The sequence below is a fragment of the Takifugu flavidus genome, chromosome 2, assembly GCF_003711565.1.
Source record: "Takifugu flavidus isolate HTHZ2018 chromosome 2, ASM371156v2, whole genome shotgun sequence".
In the NCBI taxonomy this organism is placed as follows: domain Eukaryota; kingdom Metazoa; phylum Chordata; class Actinopteri; order Tetraodontiformes; family Tetraodontidae; genus Takifugu; species Takifugu flavidus.
In genome coordinates, this window is record NC_079521.1 from 18631355 (window position 1) to 18654481 (window position 23127).

General features: G+C 46.2%; 2 protein-coding genes across 3 annotated transcripts; one reads left to right on the top strand and one right to left on the bottom strand.

Moving 5' to 3' along the window:
• The first annotated feature begins 196 nt into the window (after positions 1-196).
• Positions 197-2243, top strand: cmc2 (C-x(9)-C motif containing 2). Of its 2 annotated transcripts, XM_057018784.1 has the most exons (5): positions 197-438; positions 593-608; positions 964-1080; positions 1157-1228; positions 1313-2243. In XM_057018784.1, exons 3-5 carry the CDS (start codon positions 1000-1002, stop codon positions 1394-1396), a joined length of 237 nt encoding a protein of 78 aa, XP_056874764.1. In that variant the 5' UTR covers positions 197-438; positions 593-608; positions 964-999; the 3' UTR covers positions 1397-2243. The 2 variants fall into 2 exon arrangements, with proteins under 2 accessions (XP_056874764.1, XP_056874753.1); XM_057018773.1 differs by lacking the exon at positions 593-608.
• A 197-nt stretch (positions 2244-2440) lies between these two features.
• Positions 2441-16955, bottom strand: LOC130517053 (chromodomain Y-like protein 2). The gene is made up of 7 exons (XM_057018644.1): positions 16522-16955; positions 11666-12254; positions 9839-10056; positions 4434-4606; positions 4141-4351; positions 3907-4050; positions 2441-3831 (listed from the first exon to the last, which is right to left on the bottom strand). The coding sequence occupies exons 1-7, from the start codon at positions 16543-16545 to the stop codon at positions 3676-3678; spliced, it is 1515 nt and encodes a 504-aa protein (XP_056874624.1). The 5' UTR covers positions 16546-16955; the 3' UTR covers positions 2441-3675.
• Positions 16956-23127: the final 6172 nt, after the last annotated feature.

The following is a 23127-nucleotide window of genomic DNA, read 5'->3' on the forward strand; positions in this document are numbered from 1 at the left end:
AAGGCAGACTGGTGAAGTTTTAAACTAAGGGTTACGCTACACAACAAGAAGTAAACTTCAAAAACTAGCTTCTATTAGTCCTGAATAACCTTCGCTTAATTCCCGCCCCAGTGTCCAAAAACACGCAGCCGATTGGTGGATCGAGAACAAGGCAACGCCCATTCAATGCGGAAACACTCAAACACTTCCGGTTTGTATTAGCAAACACGGCATGTCCTTATATGTTTACACCGGTTTTTGGTAATTCACATCTCCACATGGTCAATTTTATATGTTTTTATTTTTAGGTAATTCGGAAAAGGCTTTAAAGTTTTGAGAGGCTCCACTTGATTTCGGTGCCATTTAAATCAGCTCGCAGAAGCCTAGCATTTAGCTAAATGGGACATTTCATCAAAGGTTTTGCTGGAAATCTTCTCATATGACACAACTTCTCCACAGGTGAGAATGTTCCATCTGCTTACAGCGGGAATACACATTGTTTCATTGTATGCAGGTGCCTCTTTGTGTTAACAATCAGCCACAATTAGCTGTGACATGCATGTGTTGTATATAAACCAAGGTGACTCAATATTGTCAAATCTTTCCATTGCAGTGATACAAGATTCAGGGTAAATGTTCGTAGTTTCTTGGCTGTTATGTTACATTTGTCTCAGTGTTCCTATTCCTCGACATGCACCTGTTTATTTTTGCAGGTAAGTGACAACTGGAAAGAATAAATCCATCCTCAAAATGACAGCACAGGAAGGAGAGGGGTGGGGAGGCATTAGTATCCTTACAAACACGTTTAGAATGAGCGTTTATTAATATTGATTTTTAAATATGAAATATGGTTGTTCTTTGACTTTTGATGTCAAACTCAGTTCATAGCAGTCACCTTGGTTTGTGAGAGCCTGATGAGCGTCTTTAGACATTAGATGGTACATTCTTTGGTGTCAATCTGCTCCTCTTGTTTGTGGGTTTCAGTATTGCCGCAGTTCTTTTCTAAGTCCTTAACTCAGCATGCACCCTGACCTTTCACCTCACCTGCACACGGACGAGTGTAATGAACTGATTAGCCGTCTGAGGCAGTGCCACGCAGAGGTAAGACGCTCTCTGAACGTTCCTCCGGCTTCATCCACACAGAAAACCAAACCTTGTCAATCTTTTCACCCCTCAGCACAGTTTCTTGAAGTTCTTCGGCACGTGCAATGACTTGGACCGGGATATGCGCGCATGCCTTAAGAAAGAGGTGGGATTTTGAGCAGTGACGTCCTCTGAGGAGACAAAGACAACAATGTCTAATAATCTCTTTGTTTTGGCGCCGTCCTAACAGAGGCTGGAGAAACGGGAGCGCAGCAAGCAGCATGCACAAGAGATGAAAAAGCGGATAAAAGAAGGACCCAAGCAGCAGCTCTGATAACATTTCACTGCAATGTTCTCCGGCAACGGGTTACTTTAAATTACTGTAAGCATCACGTTATGTAACGAGACTGCTGTTTTATATCAAGGCTAAGAGGTTTCCATCATTTTATTCATTTGGACTCAGTGTTGGCTCCCAGCATCACCCACTTTTTCTCTGCCTTTCTTCTAACCATGATTTGAACTCAGGATTTATTCATGACAGCAGGGAGATTCCATTTCAGCTGGTCCGAAATTTAGGAACAAAGACGGAAGAAGGATGGCCGACGGCTGTGTTGCGTTCACTGCTCATTACTGCTGCTGTGAGAAGTTTATTTGAATGTGGAATCATACCGACTCTCTACGAGTTGAACTTCTTTTAAATAGAATAAAATTTTAAATGAGAAATAGGTTTTAAAAGCACCATTAACGTGAATAACAGAGGCCTTCCCACAGTAATGTTATATAATTAGAGCAAAATTTTGTTTTTTTTTTCTTCTGGAAACAGAATAGACAAATGATTATTTTAACATGCACATCAAATATTGGCAAATACATTTGCTTTTGGTTGACATGATGTGATTGAATTACCAAACACACCTGAAAGATTTAGATGTGTTGCTGGTTTTCCTTTCTAATTTTAGATATTCTAAGAATAAGGCAGTGATTTCCAGGGTTTCCTGTCCCAGCTGTGGCCCTCGGCGACCGGCTCTGGACACCCCTGTGTTGGACAATAAAAAGAAATTGCATAAATAATATAAAAGTAAATGAAAACAGCAAGTGGGAAATATGCCAGTCAACATCGTCTTTAATGTCAGCAGACGAAATGTTTCCTTTTTATGCCAAATAAAAGTATGTAGCAATCACTAATGTATTAAGTTATTAACTAATTACACGTCAAATTAAATGTCAAAAGTGACTTATACATTGGTTGCTACAATTGTACTGAAGATTTATGTCGGTATGAATGTTCATTTTTAATGAAAATAAGCTTGAGCAACAAGAGTTTCCCCGCAGCTTTTCTTCTGTATCTGTAAAATCGAGTAAAAGATTCAGATGAAACTAGCAGACATTCCTTTAATGTTTGACAGCAAAACTCTTAACCTGATGGCGCCAAGAGAAAATGTGCAAACGCAGAAAATAAATCCCATTTTCAATATTCAAAGATCATTTACAAAGTCGTGGTGCTTCCGGAGCAGCGAGGACACATGGCACTGCACATCCAAATAAATATAAAAATAAACCACCCCATTTCTAACGATACATACATCATTGGTACAAAATATAGCTCAGAATACAAACGACTGGCAAACAGTCATATGTACAGTATACTCCATGCTTTAGATCATCTATATATTAATCTCTATCGCGTGTGTACAAATGCAGAAATGGACAAATATCCAAGTTTTACAAACCAGCTTTCACAGAATGACGTTAGGGAAATGACTAATGATCTACGTATAGAGGAAGACAACGGCGACTCTGGATACAAGACGGACACTTCCACCACGTTATCAATCACCAACAATTAGTGTTGCTACAACGCTATTAGATGAGGACTGAGCAATCAGCGTCCGAGCTGTGGGATCTAAAAATACACGCTTCAAAACGAGCCGTCATGTGAACCAAGAGCAGCTCCGAGAACAAAACCTGTCGCTCATTTTATGTCTGACATATATCACCCATTTAAGTCCAGTCCTGGTTTGCTTGTTCACAATCAACATGTTGACTTCATTTAACTGAATAAATAGATGTAAATAAAGTAAAAGGGGGCGTTACTGATGACAGTTCCACACATTTTAACTGGGATTTACTTCTTCAACCTTAAATGACTCTTCAGCTGGCGGTACACACACACACACACACACACACACACACGGTGTGAATGTGTGAGTGAAGAGTGCACGGCTGCACGTGCACGCGTGTGATCTGCTGTGTTCCGACCACAGAAAGATGGAGGGAGATGAGATGCGAACACTCACAACAACGTAAAACATAAATGCTGATTTTCTTTTTTCATAGATGTTCGAAATAAATATAGATTTATATCTTATTCACAATTTTCCATGTGCTAGGAGAGATAACCCCCTCCCTACTGTACATCCTGATTGTTTCCTGCCCGACTCTGCTCCTCACCTTCATCCGTTCACATTTCGAATCCCAAAACTAAAACAGCTGGACACATGTGAGTCAAATAAAAAGGGTTTCACACGTGCACACAAGAGTTGACAGGCGGGAGCGGAGGGAACTCCAGCCTGCTGATGGACGGAAGCGCAGTCTGCTCGCTTCCCTCCCTGATCACTTGTCACATGACTTGTGCAGATAACTGTAGAGCGCTTCAAGTCCTTTGGTTGAACACCAGAGCTGCTTCAGCATCTGACACTCCTTCTCGTTGACGTCCTCCAGGACCGACATGACGATGCTCCTCACCAGGTATTTGGATTCTTCCAGAACCTTTTAAACACAGAGGTAGCGAAGGCTCAGGTGGGTGGACTCAAGAGGCTCCTCCTTCTCTAGACTGGTACCTACCACCGCGCTGCATGATGCCATTTCCTTCACGCGCAGCATCACTTCCTGGTTAAATGTGGTTGGCCAGAAGACTTGTGACACCAGGCCTCGACTGCACGCTTCCTGCGCCGTGAGTTTTCTTCCACAGAACAGCATCTCGTTGGCCTGCCAGTGGGAACAATCACGAAGCAGCGATGAAGCCAGTCCATTTCAGTTTAGGGTCAAAGAGGCAGAAATGGTATCGTTAATACCCACCAGAGCTACACCGAGGATCTGGGGGAACATGTAGGAGGAGCAGCCCGATGGGGTCAGGTGGAGGGCTGCACACGGGGTTTGGAACCAGGCCTTCTCACTGGCCCACACCACGTCACACAGAGGCAGGATGGAGGCTCCTAAGCCCAGAGCGGGTCCGTTTATGGCCACCACGATGGGCTTCTTGAAGTGGATGAACGCCGACACAAAGTCTCTGAGGAACCACAGTGACGATGTCACGACGCGGCGAGAAGATCAGGGCGCGTTCGGGGGTCAGAGGTCAGACTTCGCATTACCTGACTGCGTCCGCGATGCGGCTGCTCTCTTTCCTGCGGTCGGTCGTCAGGCGGCCCATCAGGTACGACGGCTCCAGGCCGCTGCAGAAAACCGTCCCCACGGAGCTGAACAGCAGCAGCTTGCTGTCATCAGCTGCTGCGTTACCCAGCGCCCGGCACACTTCCTTCATGATCTGTAGAGACGGGGCGATGGGTCATCGTCTGTGGCTGTCGCCTCATCGCACACGCACATGCCAGAACCCCCCTAACGGACCCCTTAACCCAAACCCAGTTCTGATCTCAACCATGAAGCTCTGTGTTAACCTTCAAACTGTACTTTGAAGTTGTGAAGAAAAGGCCCTGCTTTGCAAGTACAATGAGGACTGTAGTTCTCAACATGGAGTAAATGTGAGGACACATGTGCAGTATAAACACACACAGAAACACACACATGCACGCACATACGCACAAAGGGGACCAATGTTAAGCTTGGTGAAATGTCCAGAATTGTTTTCTTTGAGGTTGCCTGGTTACTATGGGTCAGGGGTAATAGTCTGACTAAAATGGGGCAGCGGTATGTGTGTGTGTGTGTGTGGGGGGGGGGGGGGTTAGACAGTGATAGAGGACAAAACTACTGTAAATGTAGTAAGTGAAGCTTTAATGCTCTTCCTAAATACGACCTATGAGACGTTGCCTCCTCCATTATGAACACAAGCTTTCTCACATATGTTAAAGCCTCACTGGAGGCGTCAGGAGAAGCATCAACACACAGCAAAGTCCTGTCAGGGTGGCAACGAGGACACCATTAAAGCTGCAGTCGGCACTTAATGTCTACAGAGAGACATAAAGGAATCTTTTACCGAGAAGAAAACAGATAATTCCATTGTATAAAATAATGTGTTGTTTGATGTTGTTTCGTTGCCAGATGCAGTGAGATGTCACAGCACAGAGTGTCATGCACATCACATCAGGCCCCCGGCTGTATGCTAGCTGTGGAGCATATAAGGCACAGCGGTTATTTATGTGACCATTCATCTTGTTTGTTTGTCTCCACTTGATGCATCACAGCCATCAGAGCAGAAAAGAAGAAAAGAAATCAAAGTGAGAAGAAATTTCAGTGATGAATTTATCATTAATGTATGCAGTGCTACATACATTTATGGTTAAATAACAGGAAAATGGGCCATATTAGCAAGAGCACTGCAGCTATCAAAGACACACACACACACACACACACACACGCACACACACACTCACAGCACAAAGCTGAAACGGATCCAAATTATTCAGGATTCAGGCATTAAGGGTTTAAATAGAAAAAGGAAATGGAATATGGGGAATGATTTTCCCCCACAAAAGATATTCAGAAGGCAAATCCACCAAAGCTCTTGTCCCTGTGAGAGACTAAGTTGAAGCTATCACAGTTATTTTATAAGCTGGCAGCTTACAGGCTTACAGTCGTACGCTCAAAGTGCGCTCTCAGCATCAGGTGACCTCAGCGTGTGAGTGTGAACGCAACACTACGGGTGGGAAGCACCCTCGGACTCACTCTGCAGTTAAAGAGGAGGAAAATCCCCTGGAAGCTTGTGTGTTAATGTCGTTAGGACATCTAACGGGACCATCAGCGCAGCTTAACCCCAGTTTAACCCCATTTTACCACATACCTCCATTCATGAGCGATGAGGAAACTTTGCCCGCTCACAGTGGAGAGAGCCAAGGCTGTGTCCTGGGGACCCTCCTTTTTAGCTTATGCCATGTTCATGCTACATGACTTTCTGGGTCATCGGGTCACCGTACTGTTTACACTACACAATTGTGCCATCTGGTCAGGAGTCCTGAGGTCTGTTCACACCACACAGTTCCTCATCATCAGGCGTGGCCGACTGCTTTATTCTAAACCAACACTTTGTATCAAAACTCAGGAAATACCGGTAACACAGGAAATGACACGGGCGGAAACGAGCCCTCCGGGTTGTTTGCCTGTGACTGCTGCTGCTGCTCCAGGTCACCTCCACATCTCACGGCGACCACCGCTCTCTTTACGTTATCCTCAACCATATTTAGCACGCTACAGATTCAGTTTACTCAGGAACCTTCCCAAAGGGCCATTTGATGGAACCTTTCTGAGGTCCGCATAACTCCTGGAGGGGGGTGTTTATTTGGTGCCGAGTGGGAGAAGAATGTGACGCCATTAGAAATCACCAAAACAAGCTTTCACATTCAAACACACAAACCAGACTCCTCCTCCATCTTTGCTTGGTTGGCGGCTTCCTCGGTTGATGAAACTGTGATTATGTGGCGACCGAAACTCATGATGGAGCCAAGTGAGAAGAACGGTCCCTCCAAAGTTCCTGGCCCAGTTCCTGCCCTACCAGGAACTTTGGCAGTGGAGATGCATCTATTTTTCTCTTCAGGGAATTCACTTCCACGGCTACGCAGACGTCTTCCAGACCTACCACATCCCTTCTTTCACAGTTGATTCTCAACGTGGATGCAAACGTCTTTATACACAATTTGCATAAAACTAACAACTAACTGACAAAAAGGGAGCTTTTACAAAGCTACAATGAGCTTGTTGTCCACTCACTGTTGACCTTGGGGCAATTTAGGGTCTCCAGTGAACCTCCTGTCCATGTTTCTGGAGCCTGGAATACCTGGATATCCACATCCAGCCACAAACGCTGCAGAGCCAGAGTGAGTGTTAATATGATGGCTGGTGAACAGCCAGGTTTTCACAGGTTGTCGTGATTGTAAAAGCTTTCTCACCTCTGTCTGAGCCTCAGCTTGTTGTTGATTAGAGTGAATAAATGAGCAATCAGTGGCACGTAGCGCACGAGTCGACTGCGTTCGTGCCACCAGGATCGTCTCATGTAAAGCAGAATCAAGGCATGAACAATTATGTCAGCCTCTTCTGTCCTGATTATGTTGGGACGTGGGGTTCTGCCAGCAGATGTTAGTGGGAATGTGATTGGGAAGGAGATAGCAGCTTATCACCAGGGCTACATGTGATGCTCCTGACAAAAGGTTTCTCTCCGTTTAACTGTGCAACAAGCTCTTTTTTAATGGCATCCTAAATTTGACAATAATCCTCCCGCTCCCTTATCGATGTGAGCGGATCAAACAAGACCATTTGTGATACGCTGGTTTGAACAGGAAGACGCGTCATCAGAATAAAGTGCATTTTTACAGTAATTACTGCAGAATCTGTTTCATCTGTGAGATTTATATGCAGGAAACAGCAGCAAACATGAAGCTCCTCCAGGTCTGTTAAAGATAAACATCCAACCAGTCTGAAGGCCCTGCAGCCGAGCATCGAACCCCCGACTGCTCTCATAGGGCCACGCACGTGCCTGTGCACGTATGCAGCTGGGACAAACCCCAGCACCCTCGCAGAGATCCTGAAGGTGGTCAAGAGAGAAGAAGAACAATAGTAAAGAGGACAGATGCAAAATTCCCTCTTTCAGTGACAAATAATTCAATGTTTTAAACTACCAGAGTCAGATAACGACCTGTTTGCATCTCCTCAAGACTCTTACGGGACAGTCCGGATACCTCCAGCATGTGGATACCTCCAGCATGTGGATACCTCCATCATGTGGATACCTCCATCATGTGGATACCTCCAGCATGTGGATACCTCCATCATGTGGATACCTCCATCATGTGGATACCTCCAGCATGTGGATACCTCCAGCATGTGGATACCTCCATCATGTGGATACCTCCAGCATGTGGATACCTCCATCATGTGGATACCTCCATCATGAGGATACCTCCAGCATGTGGATACCTCCATCATGTGGATACCTCCAGCATGTGGATACCTCCATCATGTGGATACCTCCAGCATGTGGATACCTCCAGCATGTGGATACCTCCAGCATGTGGATACCTCCATCATGTGGATACCTCCATCATGTGGATACCTCCATCATGTGGATACCTCCATCATGTGGATACCTCCAGCATGTGGATACCTCCATCATGTGGATACCTCCATCATGTGGATACCTCCATCATGTGGATACCTCCATCATGTGGATATCTCCATCATGTGGATACCTCCAGCATGTGCTCTCATCTCCGAGCAGCGGCTCTCTGAAGGCCCAGAGGCAGCAGTTTCCAGGCCCCTCTGGTTTTCACAACAGTGCTTCCAGTTCTGATGGAACTTTGTTGAACAAGTATTGTGTCAAAAATGTGAGTATTTCTGTGTTATGCGTCTGTTAGTTTAGGATAGCAAGAAGGGAAAAAAACCCTAAAATATCCTAAATAACATCTAGGTGTGTTTACTTGGTGGCCATGATAAAGCTGGCTAGCATATTCATCAATTGTTATGCATGGTTATGCATTTTAAAGACTCTATTGTTATTAGAATTATGGCTCATTAATAATTGATCAAAGAAGTGGCTCCTTCCACCTGATCAACGGAGAACAACCCTATCAGAAGAGGCTCAAATGTGTATGTCTGCAGTACAGCGGCATGTATCCCATCATCCTTCTGAGGGTATGTAGACCATATGATGCCATGTGTCAAACCAAGCCAGAAGTAGAATTAAACTAATCATGTAAATGAGCCATATTTCCTGCCTCCTGCTGGTCGTTCATCTCACAATAATAATATGAAATTCACCTTAACATATCTTATCTCTGAATAATGCGATACTCAGCACCCACTGGTTCTGTACGTGTGGCAGTTATACGCTTCTGTACAATAAACAATAAATAAACCATTTCAAATGAATCACAGTTCTTTTGCCGTTTGGCCCAATTTGGCCTCCGTGGCACTGGTATGAAAAGCGTAGTGGCTGAGAACCGTCGTCTCTGGGGACTGCAGACGGATGCTACTGGCTCAGAGCAGAGCTGTGAAACACCCATGTAGAATCAGACTCTGCTCAATTCTTTCGTTTTTCACCCAAATCACATGACTTCATTTTGACATGAAGGAACCATGTGACCTTACAGAAAAGGAGCACAACTCTTCAATAGTTGTGATTTAAAAGCTCCCCATCCTGCATAATGAACAGCTCTGAACATGACAGCAGGAGGGAGAACCTCTCTCTCTCCACAGGTTTCACCAGAGCAGCTCACTACCAGGAACCCTTTGGTGGAATCACTGAGATTCAATAGAAAAGTAGGAAATGTTGTAGAAATCCGGTAATGAAAGCAGCGCTGAATAGGGCCCGTGTGTGTGAAGTGTGTGAGGCTCTCCATCACAGGAAGCGACCACTGAAGCCTCACTTCCTGTGTCAATTACATAACACCACACAAAATGAATCACACAGCGTGTTCCAGTAAATAAAACCCAGACATTGTTCATTGTTTTGGACCTCCTGACGAGAAATAGCAAAATAAAGCGAATTAATGCCCCCCCCCCCCCCCGTAACAGCTCAGCTGTCTGATGACTGAAACGTGCGTGTGCATTTTACCTCCGGCGTCAGTGCATTGTTCTCGGTCGTCTGTGTGGACAACAGGACATGCGTGAAGCCTTCCTCCTTCCTCACCACGATGTCTCGGAATCGACAGTTGCTCTCATTCTGTCGCACGTTGTGTCGGAGCCGCTTGTCGAACACGTAGCCTTTCTCCTCGGCCAGTTTGCGCTTGATTGAGCTGTGCAAATGCAGCTTGCCGTTGGCCAGGGCGGAACCTAAGAGGAGAGGGGTGTCAGCAGGACCAAGAAATGGTGACAGGACAAGTGGACAAAGGTTTACGCAGTGTAACAAAGACAAGGTCCCTGCTGGGGCTGGGGCCTATCCCAGGTGGTAGACCCCGGACAAGACTTAAGCTAGTCAAAGGATGAACATATAGAACAACCAACCAATCACACTAACAAGTCACCAGATCTACCAGCTAGATCTGCTCCTCCTGTGGTAGGAAGCTGAGGTCCTTGGAGGGGACCCACGTAGCAGGGGGAGAAAAACTTCACACAGAAACGCCCCTGACCTCCGGGGGGAGGAAACCCGGACTTTCTTGCTGTAACCACCAAAACCCATAATTCCAACAATGAAACTACTGTCAAAAATTCTCTTAAAAGAGAAATTATCGGAGAAGCAAAGCAACAGAACAAGAGGCTAAAAAAATGGAATGTAAATTCAATCTAAAGGTGGAGCTGCTCTTCAGAATCAGCATCATCTACAATGAAATTGATCAATTCCAGAATGTGGTTCAAATGAAGAAAGAGTTCTGATATTTCTTCTATCAAAAACAAACTCCGCATAGATTTGACCTTTGCACTCTGAAAAGCGCGCTGCTATTCATGCACCTCAGAATATTCCTCCAAACCGAGCGCATCACTTGCAACAACACGTCTGCACATTAAGGGGCTGTGCAGATGTGCAGCTCACAGCTGTGCCAGATACCACAGGACACCTCGTGCACGTGGTGCTCGGGTGTTACTGCGGTGGTAGAAATGGCACCTTCATACTGTGGCGTCATCACTGGTGCGGCACACGCTCCTACAGCATAGAGATGCAACACACACATATGCCCCCCCGCCCAGGAGGTCATGTGACCGCTCTCCCAGTGCTTTTTTCTGGGTTTCATCAATTTTGCAACATCTTTCCTCACCCCTGCGGCGAGCTGGTGGAGGCCCACAGGCTCACCGGTGCTCACGGGTCACCTCCACAGGTGAAACGATGGCGTCAGTGGAAAATAAAGGAAAACGTGCATGTCGAGGGTTGGGATGTTGAAGCAACATTGGAAGATGTCCAGACTATATTTATCACAGGTGACGGGTGACAGGAGAGAGGGATCGCTAACTTTCTTTTTTTACATTATTTTGCTCACATTATTAAAAAGTCAAGGACAGTCATGTTACATTTCATGAGACATGCAGACGGAAGCAGCCAGAACAAGGTTCCCAAGGTTTGAACCCTCGGTCCCTCTCAAATAGAAACAAAGTGTCCAAATTTCAGAACGGACCTCTGATGTACAGAAAATATTTATTTACACTGTTAAACGGGCAAACTTGTCCAAAAAGCTTCTGAATTGCTGTTTTTATAGCAGCACACTCTGACCTCAGCAAGTCGAAGTGGAATCAGGTCAGTTAACGTGGAACAGATTGGTTCTGTTATCTGGACATTCTCGATTACACGTCAGGACAAGGAAAAGATGTGTAATGATTAACTGTTGCTGGGCAGCACCGGACTGTGACCCACAAGTATCATTCAGAGCTCTTATCGGCTTTTAGGTTGTATCCAAGTCACATCTGGTTAAACGGTCCAGCGTTTGTTTCCTTCTCTGTGGTTCTATCTTACCTCGCTTTTTGAACTGCTGTCCAGTCGGGTCCATGTCTCCCAGTTCTCCGTCCCCCCTGTCCAATGGCAGCCGATGTGACCTTGCTGCAGTTCTGTAAATGAGAGGCTCCAACTCTCCGTTTTGGAGTCCGTTATGAGGAACTGGTGCTGCAGGAGAGAAGTGAGACCCCCCATGTGAGGAGGCCTTGTAGATCATGGCTTTGTCAAGCCCTAAATCATGTCTTCCAGGTCCTACTCCAACTTTCCTCTGCTTCTGCATAGGTCCTGATCCCCCACTTCCCATCCCAAGAACATCTCCTGCTCTTACCCCCACCGCTGGGTCACAAGTCCTTTTCTTTTTCCGAGACTCTGAACGAGCTCTGGAGGTTTCGGCTGCCGTTGGGTATCGGGGGATCAGGGACTCCTGACGACTTTTTGGAAATTTGGCTTTATGAAGTCCCAAGCTGTTGAACTGCTCAATGAATTCCTCACAGTGCAGAAGGTGATGCTCTGGTTCCCACGTGTCCTCCTTACTTCCATAACCTTTCCACCTTATCAGGTACTCCCATTTACCCTTCTTGTTGCGCCTTTTGTCCACAATTCGTTCCACCTACATGGACAAGGAAGTGTAATTTAGTTATGAACAGTCGATGTGGTCTTCGTCAAAAAGTCTCCTTCAGCAACAACCTTTGTAGAGACAATTTGTGAAATTGGTGGATCTTCATTTTAAGACTTTCTATATAGCCAACAAAGCAAAACTCTGCATGCCAAGTGAAACCTGGCCAGATCGAACCCTTAAACCATTAAAACTTTCAATTTCTCATCTCATCTCAGTTTTTTCTTTTGTTTTCTAGAAGAAACCATTTCCAGACGGCACGTCCGCTTCAGGACCTGCCCATATGGTTTTATTAATGAAAAGGTGACTTTAATGTGATCTTAAATAAATGAAAACGCTATTTAGCTATGTGAGAACAAGATCTAATGAACTAAAATTACAGTTTGATGTTTCAGGCTACGATTTCGTCTCAACAGCGTGACGACTGATCCATCCATGCTGCCTGTAGGCGTCCGGACTGGCGTGAGCCCCCGTCTTTGTGGCGTCCATCACAAATGTTTGACCCACTGCTGAACCGGAGACGTTCACGACAGAAAAGCTCAACACTCAAAGGTTTTGGTTTCGCTCATCTGGAACCGGCCAGAATCTCGCAGGGTGTAGAAAACATGATACAGAATTCGGTAAGACACACCACCCCGGGGCAATTAGGGAGCTACACACGACTGCTGAACGGGGGGGGGGGTTCTGTCCCACAGTGTCGGGTCACATTTAAGATAATGTGCAGAATAAAGATAAGAAACCGAGAGAGGGGAACGGTTGGAGACGTTACAGGTCAGCTTTGTGAGGTCAGAGAAACAATAAAAGATGAAATATTGAATATTTCAAGTTATTGTGTGCTGTTTTTGTGCTTATAGGTGTTTCAGAAGGGAGACTCCCCTCTCAGGATGTAGCACTTTCTAAAGGTTGATCAAAAGAGGAAAAATGAGGTGGAGCCTGGAGGGGAGAATTCTTCTGATGGCAGCAATGTTGGTTATTTATTTTCCTTTTGGAGTTCAAGCTGGGAAGTTCGGCGGGACGCATCAGTGAACTTTGGAGCGATGCACGGACGCCTCGCTAAGCCACCATACAAAGATGAGCAAAGATGAGCAAAGAAGGACGCGTTGAAGTTTAAAGGACATTTTCTCAACGTTTCAACCTGTTGTCACACAACAAGCCATCAACCTTTGACCCCTTACTTTGGCATTAGTTTTGGTTTGTGACATCATGTCTACATGAACTAGATGGATTAAAGGCTCTGGGGTCGGCGTCTTTAGTTCCCTCAGAGTATCAAACTACTAAATGTTGCTGCTAAATGGAAATGAAGAAGAAGCCAAATCATGTCACGCAGCAATTGTGCCACTTTAACCGACTGTATCGTTTAAAAAACAGTCCATCTTCTCTTTACTGGTTTGCACTCAGCTGCTGGGAGTCCCGTCCACATCACGGTGGCCACCACGACCATCACGATGGCCACCACGACCTCTCAGGCAAAATAAACAATCATGCTTTAACATTTGTAAAGAGGCCCAGATGGAACCGGCTGCCTTTGTACCAATACAATGACAACTAGCACCTGAGCCACCCAACTGGGAATGTGTGTGTGTTTATGGGCGTTATTTAAAGGAGCCAAACCAACGTGGCCATATGAGCACGTTAGACTGGTTAAAGTGGCACCATGACAGAAAAACAAATATTCTTCCATGCTGGAGGAAATGAAGGCGTAGAGTTACATCGCTGCTCCTTATGGCCATGAAATACAGCAAAGTTATTCAGACTGTGTTTGTTTTCCTGCCATTTTGTCCCCTGTGATTAATGTGTGTGTTTGTGTGTGTGTGTGTGTGTGTGTGTGTGCGTGGGGGGGTGTGTTAAAGTCATAATTTAAAGCAGATCTTAACTGGTTAGGATAAAGGATTTGGGTGAGGTTGTACGAAAGAATGTAAAATAAATGGATTACAATGTAAAACAGCACCTGTGTGTGAGCGCACACTCATTAGGAGGAAAATAAGAGCTTTGAAGCGACGTTTTCATCCCAATGAAGGTTGGATGAGCCAATCAAAAGGCTCTGATTAGACTCAAGGAGAAATCAGCAGCTCCGTTGTTCCGACGCGCTCCCATTGTGAGACCATATAGTTGAATTAAGGGACAGACGCTGCTGTTCCGACGTTACCTCATCATGTTTGTGAGGTCGCCGGTGATCAAGTGATCACATTTTAATGTTGAAAACTTCTACACCCTGAATTTGAAATGACTTGAAAGCAGTAGGATGTGTTTGATGTTGGAGAAAGAGCTGTTGCAACAGCAACCGTTCAGCTCACCTTTTCTGAAAACAAGGTCAAAATCGCCCGTTACGAACAGACACAGCGGCCGAATTTTTAAATATGAGTATTTCAAACTGAAACCAGGACATGTAAGATTTTAGCCTGATGATGTCACGGTCAAGCAAGAGAAATGCATTGACCCTTGGAAAACGTAAATACAGGACGCACAAGAGTACACCCCCATCTTCTGAGGTTTCTGTTTTATTTCTGGAATAATAACGGAACATAAAGCAGCAAATGGCTGCCATTGCAATTCAGGCAGCTGCCTGACCTTGAATTCCTGTTTTTGTGGATCCCATTTCATTAAAAGGGGGAAATTGCACAATCAGGACATTTGTGGCAACAGAGTTTTTGTTTTTAAGTTGATTAACACAAAGTTCCTCCGTTGACTCAAGTGTCTTGTGACGTAGACGAAGAACTGTCTGCCAACACTCGTGAAAAATAAATAAAAATGGTTTTTTTGGGTAGATCAGCTGGAATTAACTCGAAATTACTAAATGGTTGAGTTAACAGGCTGGAGAGAACATGATGAAAACATGAATGAGGGTTAACAGGAAGAATTAGACACTTAAAGTCAATTGGTACTAATGATGCAAAATTTGCACCAAGTTGGCTAACTCAACACACACACACACACACACACACACACACACACACACACACACACACACACACACAGAGTCATATTACACTTGTGAGCAGCAAGTGTGGTTTTTAAATGTGTTTTCATGCTCCTCCAACCCACAAAGTGCCGACACACACCCTGAATGTGTGGAACCACACGTGCCACTGGGTGAGACACCCTGGACAGGTCACGGTCCATCGCGGGACACACACCACTCCCTAACACACTCGCACCAGCATCTCCAGTTAGACTAATGGGAAGCAGCCAACTGTCGGGGCTGTGCAGAGCAAAAGCAAATCAACGGGGAAATAAAATGTGTTCATTCTATAAAAACTCAGTAGGTTTCACCGTAGAGCTCATTTGTAAATGTTCAAAAGCTTTTTTCCCCACTTTTGAGACAGGTTTAATAACAGCGACACTTTTTAATGGCGATGCTATTATCAAGAAGAGGCTAGCCGCAGTTAGCAGCTATCTTAAAGGAAGTCATTAGAACAGCAGCTTTCTCCACGTCGGAGCCTCAACATCGAGAAGCTGCTGATGTCAGAGCCGCTGATCCCAGGTCAGCAGAGCTGCCTTCACATACTGTTATCTCCCTCCAGCACTCGTGTTGCGCCTCCTTATTTAAATATAGAAAGTGACACCTGTAAGATGCAAATATTGCAGATATTTGTCTGCCTCCATCAGCACCGGATACCTGAAACAGACCCATTTGAATCGGGCAGATCAGATTCGGACATTCCAGAGTTGCGCAGCAGCTTCTTGGGATTCTCCGGCATTTCATTTGAGCAACTTTTTGGGGGGTGGGGGGCCGCTGGGGGCTTCCGCTTATCGCGCACGGAGCGCGGAGCGCGGCAGCCGGAGTTTCCAACCGCGCTCGTCCTCGTCTCGGCTGGTGCGTGTGCGCCGAACGGTCCCACCGCCCCAAAACACGGTGATGACTTCATATCAGCCAGCACGTACGCGCACTCTTCGTGACCCGTGCGCGCGAGCGCGTGTGGGGTGTGTGAGAGCGCGCGCGCGCGTGTGTGCGTGTGCAGACGTTCACCATGTCCGCCGCTGTCACTTTGCCACCACTTTAAACTCGGCCGCTGACTGAGGAGTTGGTCCGTAAATGACGCCTCGCCAGGCGGCCGCTCCACCAAAGTGAGCCGGGAGCCGAGTCAAAGTGTCGGCGTGGACGAGGCAACCTGCCCCGTCAGCTCGGCCGGTTAGTTTCGCCTGCTTAAAGGGCTTAGTCCGCCGCTCTCGCTCGCATACGCGACGCCCTCCCCTCTACTTCCTAATTCCATTATCCGCCAGTATTACGGGTGGTTCCAGCCGGACTCCGGCGTGATCTTACCTCGTAAAGGTCTCCTGAAGCCATTCTGGGCTGCGGGCTCCGGCGCCGCGGCGGTCTCGCCTGCCTGCTCGGCTGTTTTTCGGACCGGACTCCGGCGGTGCTTCGCGGATGGACGCGAATGAGCGAGCAGCCTTGTTATTCTGAGCGATCCGCAGCAGATCAGCAGACAGTGTCAATCGAGCCCGGCGCTCCGCGATGGATCGTTCCACACTTTGAGCAAACAAGCATCGGGGCGGTGCTGTTGACTCCAAACCCAAGTGGCCGACTGGAAACCAGTCCCTGGGTGAAACGGCGTGCGTGCGCTCTGCCCCGCGGTGGAGAACATAGATGTGCTGCGGTGGAGGCAGCAGCTGAGGGGCTGTGACCTGGAACCAACCTGTCCGCCCTCCTGTCCGCGGAACACCCGCTTTCTGCTTCAATTAGCGTCCACGGAAAACGCGCACACCAGTTGGAACTGGGGCTGTGTTGAAGGATGACCAGTGGAAGCTGGAAAATGTGCCTAAAGGTCGAAAGTGCGCGATGGCAGCGCCACATAAGAAAGATATTTAAGCACATCAGCATGACCTGCTAATAAAAGGAATTCACCCACTACCCGAATTAATACTCATTATTATTTAAAAAATAAACAAAACAACTTTTGTTAGAATTAACAGAAGTTAGCTGGTGATCCATAGTTACACATGGAAATAGGAACAAACCGTGTGACTAAAGGACCCGTCTCTGCTGGACGAGGCAGATGGTCGACCACGATTCCGATTAATGTGCTCGGGAAGACAGATCTGAATTATTAACAAAGAAAAATCCAATAGGATTTGAATGAATCCACATGTGTGAGGTTGGACCATAGTCTGAAGGGTAGGCTTAATTGATCCGGGCGGTATAGCCTACAGCACCACGGGGGGCAGCAGTGATGCCCTCTATAGAACCCCGGGGTGAAAGCACCGTGACCTTGGAGGATCGAGGGTCAAAGTTCATCAGAGTCTTTGGTTGTCATATTTGCTGTTTGAGTCTGTTTGGGGAGTCTGGCCCCGGCCTGTTCAGGTGCTCATTTCGACTGCAGTTCTCTGCACCAGTAGGTGGCGCTATTGGGCCTTAACCTGCTGCTCTTTCTCACACAGCCGTCCCCAAATGTCTCTCTTGAGACCGTCCCAGAGTCTCCTGGTGTCATCCACTGCTCTTGAGTAGCTGTATGTCCTTAACCTTGCCAGACTGATGCGTCTGTCCGCTCCAGCGCCAGAGAGCTCGTGGGACTTGTGGATCAACTATCAGAACCAACTGGCCCACACAAAACTGGTCTCCCTCGGTCTGCCATTTTGTTCTCCCCTGAAGACTTGGCATCGGGCAAAGGTTGAAGACCAGTTGTCTGACTATGTTCTGTGACCCTCAGCCACATGTGGACACTGGGAAATGAATCCTAAAAGTCCCCAAACCTCCACAAATTGGTGAATCTGAATGTGAAGCTGAATGTGAGAGGAATGAAGCCTTTACAGATGTGGGTTTATGGACGAGCCTGTCGTCCTCTACTGAAATCCACCATTAATTCAGCTAATTTCCGGTTTTAGAGGCTCTGAGAAGATGGTTTCTTTGGTCTTGGTGACTGTGGGGCCACCAGAAAGCCTCACTGACACAGCAAAGCATTGCTACACAGGAGTGGGGACAGGACACGGCCCTGTGGTGTCCCAGTGATGGTGGGGGCAGGTTCTACAGAAGCAACTGTACCACTTCCTGCTGCCAACATGTCATTTCTAGTGTTTAAAGGTTGTAGTAGCGAATCTCTGCTCAATCACCGATGGTTTAGGGCAAAGAGCTGCCGACGTTTAAGATGAAAAACAACAGGAGTTCAACAAGTCTCGAGGCAACAGAATTTTATTTCAGAGCAAAACACTTGAAACAAATAAAATCCACAAGGAGGAAGCTCCGCGGGGGTCCTGTCTAATTTACCACGTCTAAAAATCTGGCTCAACTAGTTAAAAAGCGAATGACATCACCAGGAAGAGTCTCACAACGGATTACTCAACCGGTCCTTTTTTGGCCCATTTATCCCTTTTTTCAGAAGAGCTGGGATCTCCAGAGGCTCCTTTTGGCTAATTAGCGCTGGCTAACAAGGGAGGAATTGTAGATGAAAACGAGACGTGAGGAGGAATAGAATCTACTCAGTATGAAACAGACAGGAAATGACAGCAGAATCAAGACAGGACACACGAGCACCAGTACTAACGCAGCGCTAATCTTTCACTGGTCTTTAGCGACCAGGCTAATCTTGCTGAGGGAACGGGCCAAAGCTGGCGTAACAGGACCGACCGGTTCGATCTTACTCAGCAGGCAGCAGCTGCTCACCTGTGACATTTCATATGGCGGCAACATGGACTCGCTACACGTCACGCCGTTAAATCAGAAACGACGGGCGGTTCGGCGCCGAGCACCACCTGAACCCTTTGAATCGGGGTGGCGCCGGACCACATGAAGACCTGCTAAAGCGCAACAGAATCACAATCAGTTCACCCCAAAAACCCAAAACGGTTCTGCGGAAACATCTCCCAAGGCTTCAGCGAGACCAGGAAGGTCTTGAGGAGAAAGAGGATCCAGCCCTGAATAATTCAGCACCTGACCCGACATCCATGTGAAGCAGGCGGCCTCCGGAACAAACCAGGCGGCACCTCTGCATCATTTGGAAGAGGGAAGAATGTTCTGCCAGTTTGGGCCCGACCCGCTTGGAAGGCGTCATCACCTGGTAGCGGCAAAGCAGCGACAGGAAAGACAACGTCTAACAGTCCGGCGTCCATTTTTAAATAAACATAGTGGATCCCAGCGCCGCCGTGACATCACGCTGCTCCGCCCGAGTCGTGCTAGTGGACACACCGACAAAAAGAGGAATATGATAACAGCGAATTTTATCCCCAATAACCAACCTCTGGACCGGAACTTGTAACCTAGCAACCAGCGCAGGTCCAAAACCTGAGCAGCACAGGAGGTTCCTCTGCTGCTCCCTCTTCATGTTCAGGTCCAGATCGCCTGTCATTAGCCTGTTATAACAACATTGTTATAACAACATTGTTACACCAACGTTGTCCAACGCCGACCTGCCTTTGCTCACCTCTTGGTAACCACCAGCTGACCTTGGCCTCCTGGTCTTCAGCCAGCTGCTCCTCTGCCTGCTGGCCTCCTAACTGGGCCCACTGGTTCCCCAGCTGTCCCGGAACCTCTGCTGGATCTCCTCCGGCTGGTTCAGCCTCCCGTCCGCGGCTGCCTCTCAGGACCTGCTGGAGAACAGAACACTCCCGTCTCTCCTCTAGTTATTTGCTAGCCCCCATCTATCCTAGTTTACCTTCTGCTGTTTTTCCCTCTAACTGGGAATCGCAGCACCTGCTGCTCCTTGTGCTCCCAGTTTCCATCCTGGCTGAGCTGCTCTGTCAGCGCCTCAGGTGACTCCAGCCCCTGTGTTGGACCATCCAGCCAATCCGGTGCCGGTAGAGCAGCCGGACCCCCGATAGCCTAAAGCTCCTGCAAAAGACCAGTCAGACCCTCCAGTACGGCCAGTTCGTGCAGCTCCTCCCACTGGGCTCCAGCACTGGGAGGGTGGATGAGCTTGGATCTTTCTTTATCAATTTTTATCAGGCTGTGCGGGACTAGACTGAGGAGCAGAGGGGCCTCGGTTCACGTCCCAGTGTAGACGAACCATGCAAGGTGTTGTGGTGCAACGGGAAGGCCGCTGAGGTGCCCTTGAGCAAGACACCAGAAGGTCACATGGATTCCTGCCGTCACCCTGTCGTGGTCAAAAAAGAGAAGAAAACACCTCAGTAGAGGACTCTTGAATAAGGTTTAATGGACACTGTGAAATATCCAACTCATCCCATAAATATCAACTTTAAAACACTCAATCTGTTTACATATGTTATTCATAGAATTATTACTGAACGACTGTGGTCTTGAACCAATGAATGTTTATCTTTATTTGAATGTTTCCCTTCTCCGCACAGCTCAGCCATGTTACACAGTTGCTCACTAGGTGGCAACATTGCTTTACATTACAGAGAAGCTTTCATGCTACAGACTTTTAGCACATTTCAAGATGAATCCTCTTTCATTTAGCTCTCTTTGGATGAACCATCGGTTATTAATTTAGTTATCAATGATCTACTATTAATGAATGCACAATAGGATCAATTATGCTGATAGGAGATCATAAAATGCCAACAACTATAGATTATCAATGTAAATCACATGGCTGAGGTCAAAGGTTAAATCAACCCTCTCTGCTGTAGATTAATGAAGGAACAGTTGTGTCCTATTAAAACTATTAAACCTGTTCTCAGGATTTATAAGACGCCAGGATGAACTAAGTAAAGCATATATTTTTAGGAACATTTACTTTTTGTAAATAAGGTTATTTAGACTGTTTTCCCTCATGAATATGATGAAATTAGAGCCCCACTTGACTCTCCTTGAGTCTTGACTCATTTTAATATTAAAACCAAAGGATCAATGATGAAATATGCACATTTTATTCATGTTTTGGGGTAAAATTTGGCATTTTTGTTTTAATTGAAGTCAACATCTGATAAAGTTTCTACTGAGAGTTTGATGCTCACTAATAGTTAAATAAATAAATAAATAAATAAATAAATGCGTTGCTCCTAATTAGAGTTTGTGAATGAAACAAAGTTTCTAACCTAGAAAAGGCGCCTTCTCTGCCTCTCGTCTCTGCCAGCAGGGGGCAGACAAGTCCAACAAATGTCAAACTAAAACCCAGATTATTTCTTGAATTTAATGCAAACTAAAAGTATCATGAATAATTTGTCATTAGAGCTTCACTTTTACTTGAAGGAGTCCACCATTTGAAACTTTATTCTAAGAAACAAAGCACAATTTAGGCGCTTTGTTGCCTTTTGCTGAGCGGTTCTGCCTGCTGACGTCACTATATATGTCAGATAAAAATACAGAATTCAAAAGACATTTTAATCAATATTCAACTGCTGATGTGTTGAAGATAATCTGAATTCTAAGATCTAGAGGACTCCACGTGCTGTGCACATACGTATGCATGTATATGATATATGTTGTCCCCCCAGAACCCCCTCCATCCCGTGTTCTGGTCTGGTGCCCAGTACGCAGGCGTTATCTGGCACGCCTCGGCCCCCCTCAATATTTCACTTCTGGTTCTACTTTCTTTTTTTGATAGCTTTATCACCACCGAGGGGTCAGATGCTGACACCAGCATAAGGGCCGCTTAAATCGCTCTAAACAACATCTATCACCCAACCCTATGAAATAAGCTCCACGCCACGCACGACAGCGTGGCCTCCCGCTCCGAAACGCTCGTCTATCACACGGCTGCTTGACTCCCGGCACCCTTTTCTTTTTGATGATATGCTCAAGATTCAGGAAGGAAAAGTTCTGATTTAGCAGTAATCAGTCTTTATGAGTAATCTTGGATGCTAGTCTGCATGCTTGTATCGGTCTTCTGGAGACCGGCAGCTTGTTTCAGAGATGACAAATGTTGCTATAACCTGCAGTTATTCGTATTGATCAGGAGGAAGCCGGATATCAAATCCTTTTTCGGAGCTAGAAGTGAAGCCGCAGACGTTTGTTTTAAGGTTACAAAGAGGAGGAACGACAGGGTCTGACAACGGAGCTAACGCTAGCATCTGTCTAGCATCAATGCTAGGAGATTTTAATTAAGTGTAAAAAGTAGAAGGAAGTTGGTCCATTAATGTGACTTGTGTCTTTATACGGTTGATGAGAAGAGAGGATTTACATTTATTCATCATTGACCTTTGATCTTTCTACATATCTGTGGCGTTCGAGTCAAATGAGTAGTAAAGTCAAACCTTTGTCAGTGAAACAAAGATATCCACCTTTCCTAAATTACAAAATCAAAACTCTAGTTTTGCCTATTTGTTACAGCGAAAAGTTTCAGATTATCAATACAATATTTTCATTGATAATCTGCAGTGGTTGCTACGGTAACCTCCCCCTTTTATGCTCCCCCGTCCTGACAGCTTGATTTACGGGTCCCTGAACACACCGTTCACACAGAGAAACCAAATGGACCTGAAAGTGCCACAAAAAGAACTATTAACGACCCGGAAAAGAGAAATCAGGGGCTGCTCCTCGCCCCATCATTTCATTTCTTTAAAAGCCTGTTGGGGAGTTGAAAGGGTTAGCGTGCACCCACAAGTTCACGCTCCTGATAAACCGCTGTTTAATTATTAAGGCCAGACTGATTCACGCACGGTCAAGTGTTCCATGGACCCGTTTATGAGCCTGCATTTGCTTCCCCGCCCCAGAATCTCTGCACATTGGTCAGTAATCACTGAACTGCACAAATATAATTTAGATATTTAACCGAGGAAGGGATTCCTGCTAATTAAGAGTGTGTGCGTGTGAGCATTTGGGCTGGCTGTTCATGAGGAACCATGTGATGATTAGCCCTCACGGTGCTGCTTATCTGATGAAAAGAGTAAAATTCATCACAAATGGATCTTTTAGCGCGTATAATGTGCTATAAGGACGTTTACACAGGAACCAAGAAGCTTCTTCCTCTTCAGAATATAAGTGAAGATAAAGGAAACACCCACGTTTTGGAGGCCAACAGACCTGCTGGTG